We start from the raw sequence: 12,556 nt of genomic DNA, 5'->3' as shown, positions 1-12,556 counted from the left end.
ACAACACAACATGAGAGCACTTAGTGTGGTGCCAAGTAGCAACATCGTCAAAAGATTTAAACTACAAAAAAAAATGTAAATGTGAAAATAGAAATAAAAACAATAATTAGAGACACTTATAGAGACAGATATAAAAGAGGAAAAAAACAAGAGTTTGAGTTTTTAATCTGGATCTCTTTTAGCTAAAGGCTATTCTTTTTTCTTCTTCTTTACATAACATAACATTTTAGATTTAACAACGGAGTTTTTCTTCAAAAGATTTAACATTTATCAACATAACATCCCAGATCAGATCAGTGTCTGAGGCGAGTTCGTCGGGAAGTGCGGGCGATGGGCGAAGTCACTTTGGGAGTCTCACTCTCTGCCATTACAGCATCTGGTTGAAAACAAGAGAAGATTATTAGAACATCAAACAGTCACATGGACTCCACTTCAAGGATGATTTCCACGAGTCTTGAAGGCCTGAGAGCTGTCGCAATGAGAAATTAATCCATGAAAGCTTTCACTTTGAGCATTTTTAGGCAGACTTTCACGGAATCCTAATGTTGCACATATTAGCTAACGAAATTGTCCAAAAGTCAAAGAAAAAAATACATAATTGGGTTAGGGTCAAGGAAAATGACTCGACTTGTGTAAAAGAAAACCTTTCTTTCATGTAGTGAAAAACTGGGAATGTTAAAATATACTCTCTGCCACCCTGTATAGACGATTTTCACGGAATTGTCGGTCCTGACTAGCAGTCCTGTCAATCCTGACATATTATATTAGCAAAGACTGCAACCGGAAGTGAGCTGGGCTTCAATTTAGAATGTTTATGTTGTCAAGTTAAAACAGTCTATAATTTGATTTCAATCTGTTAGGGCTCAGTCCACCAGTCCAAACATCCTGGTCTCAACTGTTCCATTTACCCTGGACAGCATATCACTCACCATCTTGTGCTGAAATTAAGTAAATTATATATGTAACAATTACAGCAATTAACACATTCACTGCCAGCCATTTTTTTTTACTGTAGGTAGCTTCTGCCAGAGGTTTTTTTTGAGGATTCTGGCTCATCTTTCAAGACCCGAGGATTCTTTTCTGCTAAGATTTAGTGAACACAAAATATCTCAAAAGAACTAATAGAATGTGTGCTTTCTCTGTCTAAAAGAGTTAGTTTGTAGAGTTAGTAGTTATGTAGGCATTAGCACTTGAATACAGCATGGTTTCAGCGTCTGAAAATTTAAGCTGAGATAAATAGCTTTTTGTGAAATTCGATAGAACAGTCACTTTAACCATTCATTTTTGGCATCAGTAAGACGTCAGACATCTAAACAATAGTTTTGAACAGTAATTTCCTCCATAACAGCAGGAAACCCCCCTCTACTTCAAACTCCTCCCTCCGTGTGTGTTCTTCTTGGCTGCAGCGGGCGTGTCACAAGCTCGTTTCTGCTGCTGCTGCTGCTGCTGCTCCTGTCTGCTGGCGGCCGCTGGGCAAGGATGGGCTCGCTCGTTTCTTTGGGTTTCGGTTGGGAAACCCCAAGAAACGGGGTTTCTTTTGCGATTCTGGTCTTATTTATGCTGCGTGTTTCAAAGTGTGTTGCACCCATAATCTATTATGCAAATTTGCAATCCCCCACCGCCAGCAATCAGCGCGAAAGCGAAAGCGTTTTTGCCAATCCATTTTACAGTATGAGAATGGTTTCATCGCGCGTTCCCCTGCAGTTTTGGCTCGGCTTTTTCTAGAATGGAGAGCACTGTCGCCACTTAGTGGGTCGGTGGAATGGGTTGTACACGTTCGGTGGCTTCAATATTTATATAAGAGATGTAAAAGGGTTAGATCAACGTCCCACCGTCAATTTTTTTTTTTTTTTTTACGTATTAACACGTCATTGGCAGTCAACCGTTGGATTTTTTTTGACGTATCAACACGTCATTGGCAGTGAACGTGTTAAGAGTACAATAATAATTAATTAATAGTACAATTTCTATTCTCACTGTATGTCAAATACCAAGTGGCATCTTAATGAAAATACATTTAAAATCCAGCATTAAAGATTTAGATTTCCTTCATGTCAACAACAGAGTGTAAGTAGCTACACTCACCTTCATCCTCCTCTTCATCACTGCTGAAGGTGATGGCGGTTTTCTTAGACTTGCGGGATTTTCGGGGAGTCACAAAACTATCATCACCGCAACTGGAAATAGACGGCTTTGCTTGACCTGCATCAGACAGAAAAATGGTTATTTTGTTCAAGGGTGGAGATTAAAATCACCAGATAAAGCAACATAATTTTCTACAAGTGCATCTGCCCACAGCAGTGCCCTGGACAGTCATAGGCTGTGTGGACTCACCTTTTTTGGACCTAGGCCGGCTTCTGGTTTCACTGGATCCTGCGCCTTTCTGGTTCTCCTCCTCCATCTCGGGGCTTTCCACGTTCTCCAGCCCACGCTTGTGAACCGCCGTCAGCCGCTTTTCAAATTCGTCCACCTGGGCCTGAGAAACCAAAGTTACCGTCAAGTAAATAAATACAACCAAAGATCACACTATAATACAAAGAATGACATGGGGAAACTTGTAGCACCTTCAGCTGGGGTTTGGCCCCACGGCGGAGCCTGGCGGTGATGGAGAGCAGAGGCTCGTAGACTCCAGGCTCAGTCAACTTGTCACTGTAACACTCCCAGCTCTCCTGCAGCCTCTTCAAACCACGCTCACACATGGACAGCAGAGACAGAGACAAGGCCAGGTCACACCACTGACGCTCCGTCCTGAGTAAAGAGTTAGAGGGGTGGAGAGGAGGGAACCAGGAAAATGTGATTAGAACGAATGTGAAATGCATAGTAATTCAGGATCCAAGATAAAGAGCTCATTGTGCGTGAAGAGCGCATTGGCCTAGTATGGGGGGGGGGGGGGGGGGGGTATGACCCTGGTATGTCTGATTCACTTTGCCATTGTGTAATATAAAATGTCCTTCCTATGAGGTCTGGGTATGATTGGTGAGTCACAGGCAGCATGAAGCCTGGCCAGGCCAATTGTACTGCCTGAATTCCTCGGCTGTAGAGCAGGACAGTTTCAGTGATGAAGTGAGAATAGGAAAATATCAGCGAATGCAGAGGTGAAGCACATCATTTTCTAAAATCCACTGACTTACATGGACTTACTGGAGCTCCATCCATGCACTGGAAACGCCAACTAATTACCCACACATCCACCCACATCTCTTACAAATGAAATGCTGCAGGGCGGAGGCATGAGCGCAGTCAGTGGTGAGCTCAGGCAAAGTGTCAGAGACACAGGGCAGAGGTATGAACATGCGATAAAGGAGGAGGTGTGCTCACTTGGCAGTCCTAAAGCGCTGACAAAGCTTCTCCACCAGAGATTCGGTCTGCCTTTCTTTGGTGATGTAGGAGAACAGCTGCCTGAAAAACACAAAATATAAGACATAGACTATCTCAGAATAGCAAGGAAGTCAATCTTCCTCTCAACTGGTTCTTAACCCAAGTCACGATTTGTCCCAAGCCTGCCAAGTCCTCCGCAGGGTGGATAAACCCTTTGTGGACAGAGACAGTAGATGCAAGTAGACAGACGCGTGCAACTCACTTCATGATGGTATGGAAGTCTTCTGTGCTCATGCCTCTCTCCGGCTCAGACAGTCGACTGATGATGTCTGGGAGCAGATTGTAGATGGCGTTGTCCTGAAGAGAGAAAGACAGCATGAGAAACACTTCCTAATGATTTGATGACACTCTGCTGAGAGCTTGTTCAGTGTCGAGGGGTGTGTGTGTGTGTGTGTACCTTGGAGGCCAGCTCATTGAAGAAGTTGAGGGCAAGGCTGGCTATGTGTGGTTCAGGGTCAATTAGCAGCACCGCCACCTCGCTGACTTGACCTTTAACCTTAAGCATGTCCTTAAGCACCAACTGAGTTAGCACTGTCACCGCTGTCTGCCTCACTGATGGAACTTCATCACTCAGCCTAGGAGAGAAGAAAAGGTCCAATTAGTGCTGGCAACATAGGTCAATTATTGGACTTATGGGGGGTGGGGAGGGGGGCTGTATGCCAATGGCTTGTTATTATTCAGTCCCAAGCCATTTATATTTCTGTAAAAGACATGAATTTCATGTCAATTTCAGAAATTAGGCAGATTATTACTGAAAGCAAACACCTGTCACTGCATCAGCTGGAATACAATGGAATTGGACAGACAGTGCTAGGTGCAATCTCGTGGCATTTTGAGAACAATTTAGATTAACTACAGAACAAAAGAAACTCATTAAGCGTTTATGTTGTAGAGCAGGACTCTTGGCAGAGGATCTAAAACCATATACCGTACATACACATACTTCCACATGCCAATGCAGAGGCTCACAACAACAATGAACAGGGTAATTAATTCTTAATGCGCTTATCAGGAGGCTCCAGGGCAGCAGGCTGAACACAGTGGAGGTGGTCGTGAGTGGGAGACAATTATGGAATGCTATGAAATACTTATCAGGTAGAAACAGGAGGGTAATGACATACTATAAAAGCAAAGAATGCTTTGCACATCTGAAACACCTCAATGTGAGGAATTATTATTAAGAATTATAAGTAAACCCACATTTCATAAAACAGAAAATAACTTTCTTGATACGATTTCTAAGGGGCTATATGGTGCCAAGTTAACTTTGTGCAGAAGAAATTAACAGAAATCATTAAACATTTTTTAAATGAAATTCCCTACCGCAATGTAAAGCCTTTGACTCCAACCGAAATTATCCCTTTGTGCTCACCCAACCAATCCGTATAATTACAACACACTACTCACTGGTTCTGGTCACACACTAGTAATTAAGCTGCTCAATGTAAAACTGCCCCTTGTTAAAAGGCAGTCTAAGGCTCCACCCCAGTTCACAAGTAGGAGTGGGTTCTCTGCAAGCCATGATGCGCTGGCCTGTTCCTATGGTAACTACAGAGGTCAGAATACAAGAGAGCGATACAGTATGAGAGTTTGCCAACACAGATCATCTCAAAGTTTGCTCCCCATTAAAAACTCCTGATGGAAAGGGAACTTTTCCCATCATGTGGTTCAGTGGAGCATCGTGACAGCAGCAACACTGCAGTGGCTGAAAGGAGCAACACACTGAGACAGGCGACGGGGATGCAGATGGCTCAAATGTACAGGCAGGCAGAGGGGGAATGTTGGCTGAAATGAAACTTTACAATACACCCACTCAGCTGGGCCAGGAGGCAGAGTGTGGCCCTTATAATCTTGGGGAAAAAACAACTGTTGGATATTATGATCATGTGCATAGATTCAAGATTTATTAAGTGTCCCAAGAGGGCAATTTGGGTTGCAAAAAGCGTAATACAAAGTACATACATAAAAACAAATAAGACAAATAAAAGCATTATAAAAACAGTCTAGACTAGAGCAGCAGTTTAAAGTGCAGCACAACAGTTAAAGTGCAAATATGACAACTGTAGCAACGATCTAAAGTGCACAGTAGTGATATAAGGTGCATAGTAGCAAAGTGCAGTGTAGCGAGTGACTGCCTTGACTCTCGGCACATTTATATTACAAGAAAGAGCTACAATGTATCATTGTATCAAAAGCACAAAGGAAAACCACGGTCCAGACCAAAGGGCAGAGAAAAGTATATAAATATACAGATGTACTGTACCGTACCCCTAAGAATAAATAAGGATAAAAGGATAAAATAAATAACATAATAAATTAACAGCAACGGCAGATAGTGAAAAATTACATTTGTACCCCGGCAGCTTCCATCACTCTGATAGAGACAGGCACAACGGAATTTTACATAGTACATCGAATTGGAGATGAGACAGAGGGAATTAGTCAGCCACTAAATGTGTCGGAACACCAGATATAATTATGCATGGTGGAGGGAAAAAAGCTATTCTATCATTAGCTGTATGACTTATTACAATACAAACATGCCACTTGTTACTTACTGATCATCCCTTATTGACAAACATGAAGAAAGCCTTTGTCTTGCGAGTGTGTGTTTGGGTGGTAAACGTGTGTGCACGATAGGCCTGCACGATATGAGGAAAATCTGCGATGTGCGATAACATTGTTCAATATAGCGATGACAATACGACTTGCGATAAATAAACAAATATTAAAGTATGCATTTCAGCTATACAGTTCCTATGTCTTTCTGCTTTAATAATGCTAACATAGACCACAAACATAGCCTATGCCCACTGAATAAAGAAATTAAATGCACACTGACTCTAGCTGAAACTACACACAGCGTGTTTGGGCTTTGGCAGAGGGGCGGAGTGCACTGTTGCAAGGGAAAGGTGTTCGCTGGATTTACAATACAAGACAAAATGATCAGATGCTGAGTGTGAATGCATGTAAATAAAAACACTTTTGTTATTCATTGCGTTTCAGGCAGTCTTTGCAATGTGTTTATTGCGCATGTTCATATTGCGATGACGATGAAAATACGATTAATTGTGCAGCCCTAGTGCACGAGCAGTTAATGTGACAAACTCATTTTAAAAGCTGGGCTGATCAAGTTGTCATTCTGTTACCTGGCATAGAGGTTCTGCGTCCAGGGCTCCAAGGTGTTAGGGAAGCGGACCGTGAGGTCTCCGAGGGCTATGATGGTATTGGCCCTGACAACGGGCAGAGTAGAGCGCTCCAGCACAGTGAACAGCAGGCGGATGTGCTCTTCACACACAGACGGGCTGACAAAAGAGTTAGAAAGACTATTTAGAGCAATGTAGATTAGAGCTTTCACAGACTAGTCGACTATCAAAACCACTGCCACTGTGACCAAAAACCAAAAACCAAAGCCACTGTGCATCATAGTCGACTAGTCGTTTATCTGTGGTTTTAGGAATAAACAATATAAATAAATAAATTGAACATAGATTTATTTGAACCATCATTTTCTACATTATGCCATGTTAAATGAACAGAATTGAAGGTATTTAGAGATGGAAAGAACATAAAGACCATTATGTTGTTACTGCAGTCAAACAGTCGGTATCTCCAGCTCAGAAAGGTTGCTGGGCTTTAGCGGCTCATTTGTGAACAGCCTCTCAATGGAGGACTCTGCTATTTCACATACGAGGGTGGTCCTGCCTACTACATTAGTTAACCCTTCACTGTCTGTTTTTTAGACCTTTTTTGACAAGAATTGATCATTTTCATTGGGTGAAAATATTTATATATACAGCTCCCAGTCTCCCACTATAAATCGACTACTTTTTTGGAGTAGTCGATGATTACTAAAATGCAGTAGTCATGAATGCCCTAATGTAGATTAGGATTTACCATAGACAGGGTTCATACAGACATTACAAAACAAAATTCAATGACTTTCAAGCACTTTTTTTCATTTTCAAGGACTTCACACAAATCAAATAATTGATTTTCAAATATAAATTTGGCACAAAAGGGGCATCAAATTTGCATTATATTACATTTTGTCTTTAACAAGTTAATTTTATCAATCTTGTGAATGGGACGGGAAAATATTTGTCTAAAGATTGCTTTGACTTTGAACAGATGCTCATGTCAGTAAAGCACCTTTTGACTTTTTAATACCAACTTTGGTCAAAATACAAGACGTGACAGTAACTGACAGACAGCATTATGTGGTTCATGTGAGGACTTTTAAGCACCTTGTTTAAAAAAGGGGCTATTTTCAAGGTATTCCAGGACTTGCATTTTTTTCTCTCAAAATCCAAGCACTTCAAGCACCTTGGCAGAACCCTGCATAGAACCTAGACTGCCTACAAGACACTAGGGCTGTCACTTTTCATTCGAAATTCGAATGCAACTTCGAATGTGGGGGAGGGGTTCGTGTTCGATATGTAAATTGACTGTTCAAATTTTTTTTCTTCTTTTTTTATTAATTTTTTAATTATTATTATTATAATTTTTTATGAACCAAAATTAACCAACTGCTGCTTGCTGGTAATGTTAATCCCATGTCAGAAAAAGTCTCCAGATTTGTCGCGTTAGTCTCTTCTGAGAAAGATTGTCTCCAGGGTCTGAAAAGTTGTCTCGAGTTGGATGCAGCCAAGTTTGTGAGGCAGTGTTGTGACTGTGAGCGTCCAAGCTAACACGTCGGGCTGATGCCCGGTGGCCTGGACTGATTTTTTTTTTTTTTTTTTTTTATTAACCAAAAAACTTCGAATATATTCGAACGAATTTCGGGCAATTAAATTCGTTCAAACTTTATTTTGGGAAAAAGTGACAGCCCTACAAGACACCTCAAAGCCCATATTAGTGGTGGTGTGGCTGCAGCTCAGGAGATAGAGCGGGTTGTCCAGTAATCGCTTTGGATAAAAGAGGTCGGTGGTTTGATCCTCGCCTCCTCCAGTCTGCATATCGAAGTGTCCTTGGGCAAGATACTGAACCGCAAATTGCTCCTGATGGCTGTGCCAGCACCCAGCGTGGTAGCTGGCCCCCATCGGTGTATGAATGTCTGTGTTACTCGGAAAATCACTGTGTTTTTACCTGATCATCATGTACTGAGAGAGTGCCAGACAAGCAGCAGTGGTGAGCGGTGGGTAGGAATAGGGTCCTGGAGAGCTGCAAACTTTCACCAGCAAGGGCAGGAATGCACACAGCAGGTTCTCCTCTAAAAGGCAGAAAACATGTAATATGTATGATGATGGGGGGGCTCACCAGCAAGACCCTATGTGAAGCTGGGTGAGGAGAAGTAGTTTTCAGATACAGCTTAATGTGTGGGAGGAAAGAAAACACGAAAGGTAAAATATCGTTTTCATTACCAGCTAGTAATTCAGTCTCGCATATCTTTCTGATGAGCTCTGCCTCTGTATCTTCAGCAGATGCACCGATCAGCCCCAGCTCCTCCTCCACTGTGCTATCATTGGCTGCTTGCTGTTGGAAAAAATCATGTTTAAAACTTGACAAAATGACCACCCTAATATCCGTAGAAAGCATCTCAGGAGTTTTCTGACAGCCTACTGTTTTAGGTTTTAAGAAGTGGTGGCTCAGTTGTAGGGCTGTCAAAGAATATTCTATATTCGAATATATATTGAAAATTGTACTGGTGACGGGCAGATACAGGCTTTCATGTCGCTGTGCAGCGCATGTTAGACATCAAAGGAGTTAGTCTATAGGCTAACACTTGCCGATACTCCTTTCATCAATTGATAGGCGGGTCTATAGAATGGCATAATCAAGGCACAAAATCTAATTAAAACTCTTAAAATGAACAAAACAACCATAACCTGTTGCTTGCTGGCTTGCGTGGAGCTGCCTGCTGACTCCAAATCCAAGTGTCTCTCCAACTTGCAATGCGCAAACCAGCAGTCCAAACCCATGTTGCGCAATATGAACATACATCAATAACTCCTCTGCTATCCTCAATCGTTAAATCGATTTATTTAGTAGCCTAGCCTAATTTCCGGATTGCGGCCGTTAAATTCAGTTGTGTCAACCACGCTCATATAACCAGTAGATCAAAGGCGACGAGATGCGCACTGCGTGCCAAGCACATGGCTTGTTGAGATGATGAGTATATGACCACTTGCCGACAATCCTTTCTCAGAGGAATATACTGTTAAAGGTACATTCAGCGATGTTTTTGTGTTAAAATAAGTGTTAAATGGCTCTATATTCTGACAGCATTCACTGAAATAGTGTTTGGTCAGTGACTTGAAACCCCCAACCCCCGCTGTCCTATCTCTCTCCTGCAGTCCTGCATGCAGGGCAGACGTATCTCCGCAACTCACGGATGGCGGCGTTGGATTCGGGGTGAAAAAATAGTCCTTTATAGGCATCGCGATCTGACCTTCCGTTTGCCAGAAAATGTAAACTTATCTCTGATTGGACAGTTTGAGGTCGGTGCCAATTTTTATCCAATCAGAGAAAAGTTTACATTTTCTGGGAAACGGAAGGTCAGATCGCGATGCCTAGATTGGAGTATATGTATTTTTTCACCCCGAATCCAACGCCACCATCCGTGAGTCTATACGAGTTACGGTTGCGGAGGTCCGCCCTGCCTGCTGGACTACAGGAGCGAGATAGAGGACAGCGGGGAGTTGGGGGTTTCAAGTCACTGACCAAACACTCCACTTCAGTGATTGCTGTCAGAATATAGAGCCATTTAACACTTATTTTAACTCAAAAACATTATATTTGGAATAAAATCAGAACTAATTTTAATTTTTAAATCAAGTTGTGTTTTTCTAAAACACAACTTTCTAAAAAGGCTATATTTGATGCAGACATCAGGGCATTTTGAAATAATGGACATCTGGCTACTGTATTTCTCTTAAACATAAAATAGGCTAAATAAGGCACACACAAAAACTACTTTTTATTTAGCTGCCAGCCATATTTACAGTATATGATTGCCAGTAGCCTATTTAAAATTCCTATAGTTGAAAGGTTGAAACTCCATCATTTCAGGGGGCAGTCCATATAATCCCGACAACACTTCTATTTCAGAATATGAAAATATCTATATAGCCTATATATAGCCTACAATGGGGAATTCCAAACGTCTGCGTTTTCCCCGTGTCCAAACTCGAACTCTACCACGGATTTTGTTGACGAAGACAGGTCAGATAGCCGGAGATGATAAGCCTTTGCTACGCTTCTGGCTAGAAGACTTATACTCCTGACCCTAGAAAAAAATAGATATACTACAAGGGATTGTACTCTTGACTTTTACACCATTTGGCAACCAGTTCTGGACCAGGTAGAGAAAATGGACACTTCAAGCATCTCAAATATATAGACTTGCCCCTTCCCCCCCATATTTCTTTAGTTTTTTTTTCTTATTTTTCTTTCCTTTCTTTATTTCATTTATGTTCTTTGTGTGTCTATTTGTTTGTGACGCTTACCATTGATATATTGTCATGTGTGATGGTGTAATAGTCTAGGGGTACTTGCAGGATGGGATTGTTTAAATGTACCAAATGCATTTCAATTTGTATTTTGAATAATCTGTAAAAAAAAAAAAAACGATTAAAAATACTTTGAACAAAAAAAAAAAGATAGCCGGAGATGAAAGCCTACGTTTCATCAAACTGCTGCTTGATGCTCAGAACAATAGGTGCAAACTAAGTGCCGACCCATCAAATACGGGGTAATGTAGACATGGCCTGTTTGTAGTATGCTGCAGACAGCACACATCACCGCGGCTGTGTCTGCCTCACTACACTCTTCTCTCCTGACCACACTCCTGACACGACTAGATATCAAGCAGGCTAGATATCCGTCAGACCTCTGTGACTGGTCGTGCTGGGTCTGTGGACAGTTCACACTTAACAAGCGGGTGCCAATTTGCGAGCGCAGAGCCAACGTGATTTGCCTCTGATCAGGGGGGGTTTGTCGCAGAGCCCCCAAAACAGCTTGCCGAGGGCTCGGAGCGCATAGTGCGAACTCGGCATTAGTTAAAATATATCCTAGGCAAATACGGATTCACATAGACACCTGACCCACCTCACACAGTTAACTATAGACTGACAAGGTTCATACATTTTGACCAATGGATTTCCATGACTGAGGACTCTAAACCATTTTCCCCTCATGACCAAACACTTAAGTTCAGTGTGCGCTGGCGCTTCCTAGGTCTTTGCAACTTGTTAAAAATGCTCACGTGTTGAATGCATTCCCTAAATTGACATTTCCCATTGTACCTTAGATTTTCTGGAAGGACGTTTCTCCTTCTCCTCCCTCTCCTCCCTCTCTCCTCGTCTCCTGCGCAGCTCAGAGCTCACGCTGCGTTCAAGGTGGAACACCTGCCAGAAGGCCACGCAGCCACAGAGTGCCAACAGCTGGGCCAGACACACACAGTTCACTACAGGAGGGAGAGACGCATGGACACCTGATTACTGAGAAGAGTTACACTAAGAGAAAGCTAGGAAGGTGGAGACACTGATCGCACACTGTCAACACAAACATCAGCTCACCTTGCACACTTTGCTCATCAGAGTCCAGAGATCCACCTTGCACTTGGCTAGAGTCCTTGTTTACGTCTCCACCTTCTGCAATCTGATTGGATAAGAGGCGGGCACTGCGCTGGAGGAGGCGGGAGCACAGCTGGTCGGGAGATTCAGCCAGGAAATAGAGGAGACGGACCGCCTGTTCCATGAAGCTCTGCCAATGAGGGTCTTCCATAACCACACCTGGAGCAAATGCAAAAAGAGGTAGTCAGTGGAAGAGACCAGTGGTTGACACTTAGAAGTCAGCTACACAAATGGAGCTGCATGTTTCCCACCAAATTGTAGAGGATGTTATACACCGCAGAAGCTTATTCATAGCAGTGGTGGGTGCAAGGGTATGAAAACAAATTTGTGCAATTGTGTCTAAATTTACCTTCAGCAATGGCCTGTGTGAGGCAGGTGAACAGCTGGTGGTCCTGGGGCAGTCTGAACGGAGCACCCTTTGATTGCTGGGGAAGAGGGGTCAGATGGAGAAGTGCATGGTATTAACATTGTGCAATAATTGTTGGTTCCCCATGTGCCATATTTGTAAGGTTCAATGTTAAGACTTTACCATTTCCCCAACCAAGCCAGAAGGTTCTAATTGCCCCCAGTGTATTTTGAGTATTCCAACAGGTGCCATACAT

At 42.5% G+C, this 12,556-nt stretch overlaps 1 protein-coding gene across 1 annotated transcript in view; it reads right to left on the bottom strand.

Moving 5' to 3' along the window:
• Positions 1–12,556, bottom strand: part of ncapd2 (non-SMC condensin I complex, subunit D2) — a 31,153-nt gene continuing 18,597 nt past the window's right edge. Inside the window, exons 20-32 of the mRNA XM_083638766.1 lie at positions 12,304–12,379; positions 11,898–12,113; positions 11,625–11,785; positions 8,742–8,853; positions 8,467–8,590; positions 6,528–6,683; positions 3,776–3,953; positions 3,581–3,675; positions 3,319–3,399; positions 2,565–2,748; positions 2,335–2,476; positions 2,086–2,202; positions 1–376 (exon numbers count right to left, since the gene is read on the bottom strand). Coding sequence (XP_083494892.1) covers positions 294–376; positions 2,086–2,202; positions 2,335–2,476; positions 2,565–2,748; positions 3,319–3,399; positions 3,581–3,675; positions 3,776–3,953; positions 6,528–6,683; positions 8,467–8,590; positions 8,742–8,853; positions 11,625–11,785; positions 11,898–12,113; positions 12,304–12,379 — 1,725 coding nt within the window. The 3' untranslated portion in view covers positions 1–293. The remainder of the gene's footprint in view (positions 377–2,085; positions 2,203–2,334; positions 2,477–2,564; positions 2,749–3,318; positions 3,400–3,580; positions 3,676–3,775; positions 3,954–6,527; positions 6,684–8,466; positions 8,591–8,741; positions 8,854–11,624; positions 11,786–11,897; positions 12,114–12,303; positions 12,380–12,556) is intronic.

The sequence above is a fragment of the Poromitra crassiceps genome (assembly GCF_964638095.1).
Source record: "Poromitra crassiceps genome assembly, chromosome: 1".
NCBI classification, from domain to species: Eukaryota; Metazoa; Chordata; class Actinopteri; order Beryciformes; family Melamphaidae; genus Poromitra; species Poromitra crassiceps.
The sequence above is the reverse complement of the archived record's forward strand: the minus strand, read 5'-3'. Positions and strand labels throughout refer to the sequence as shown.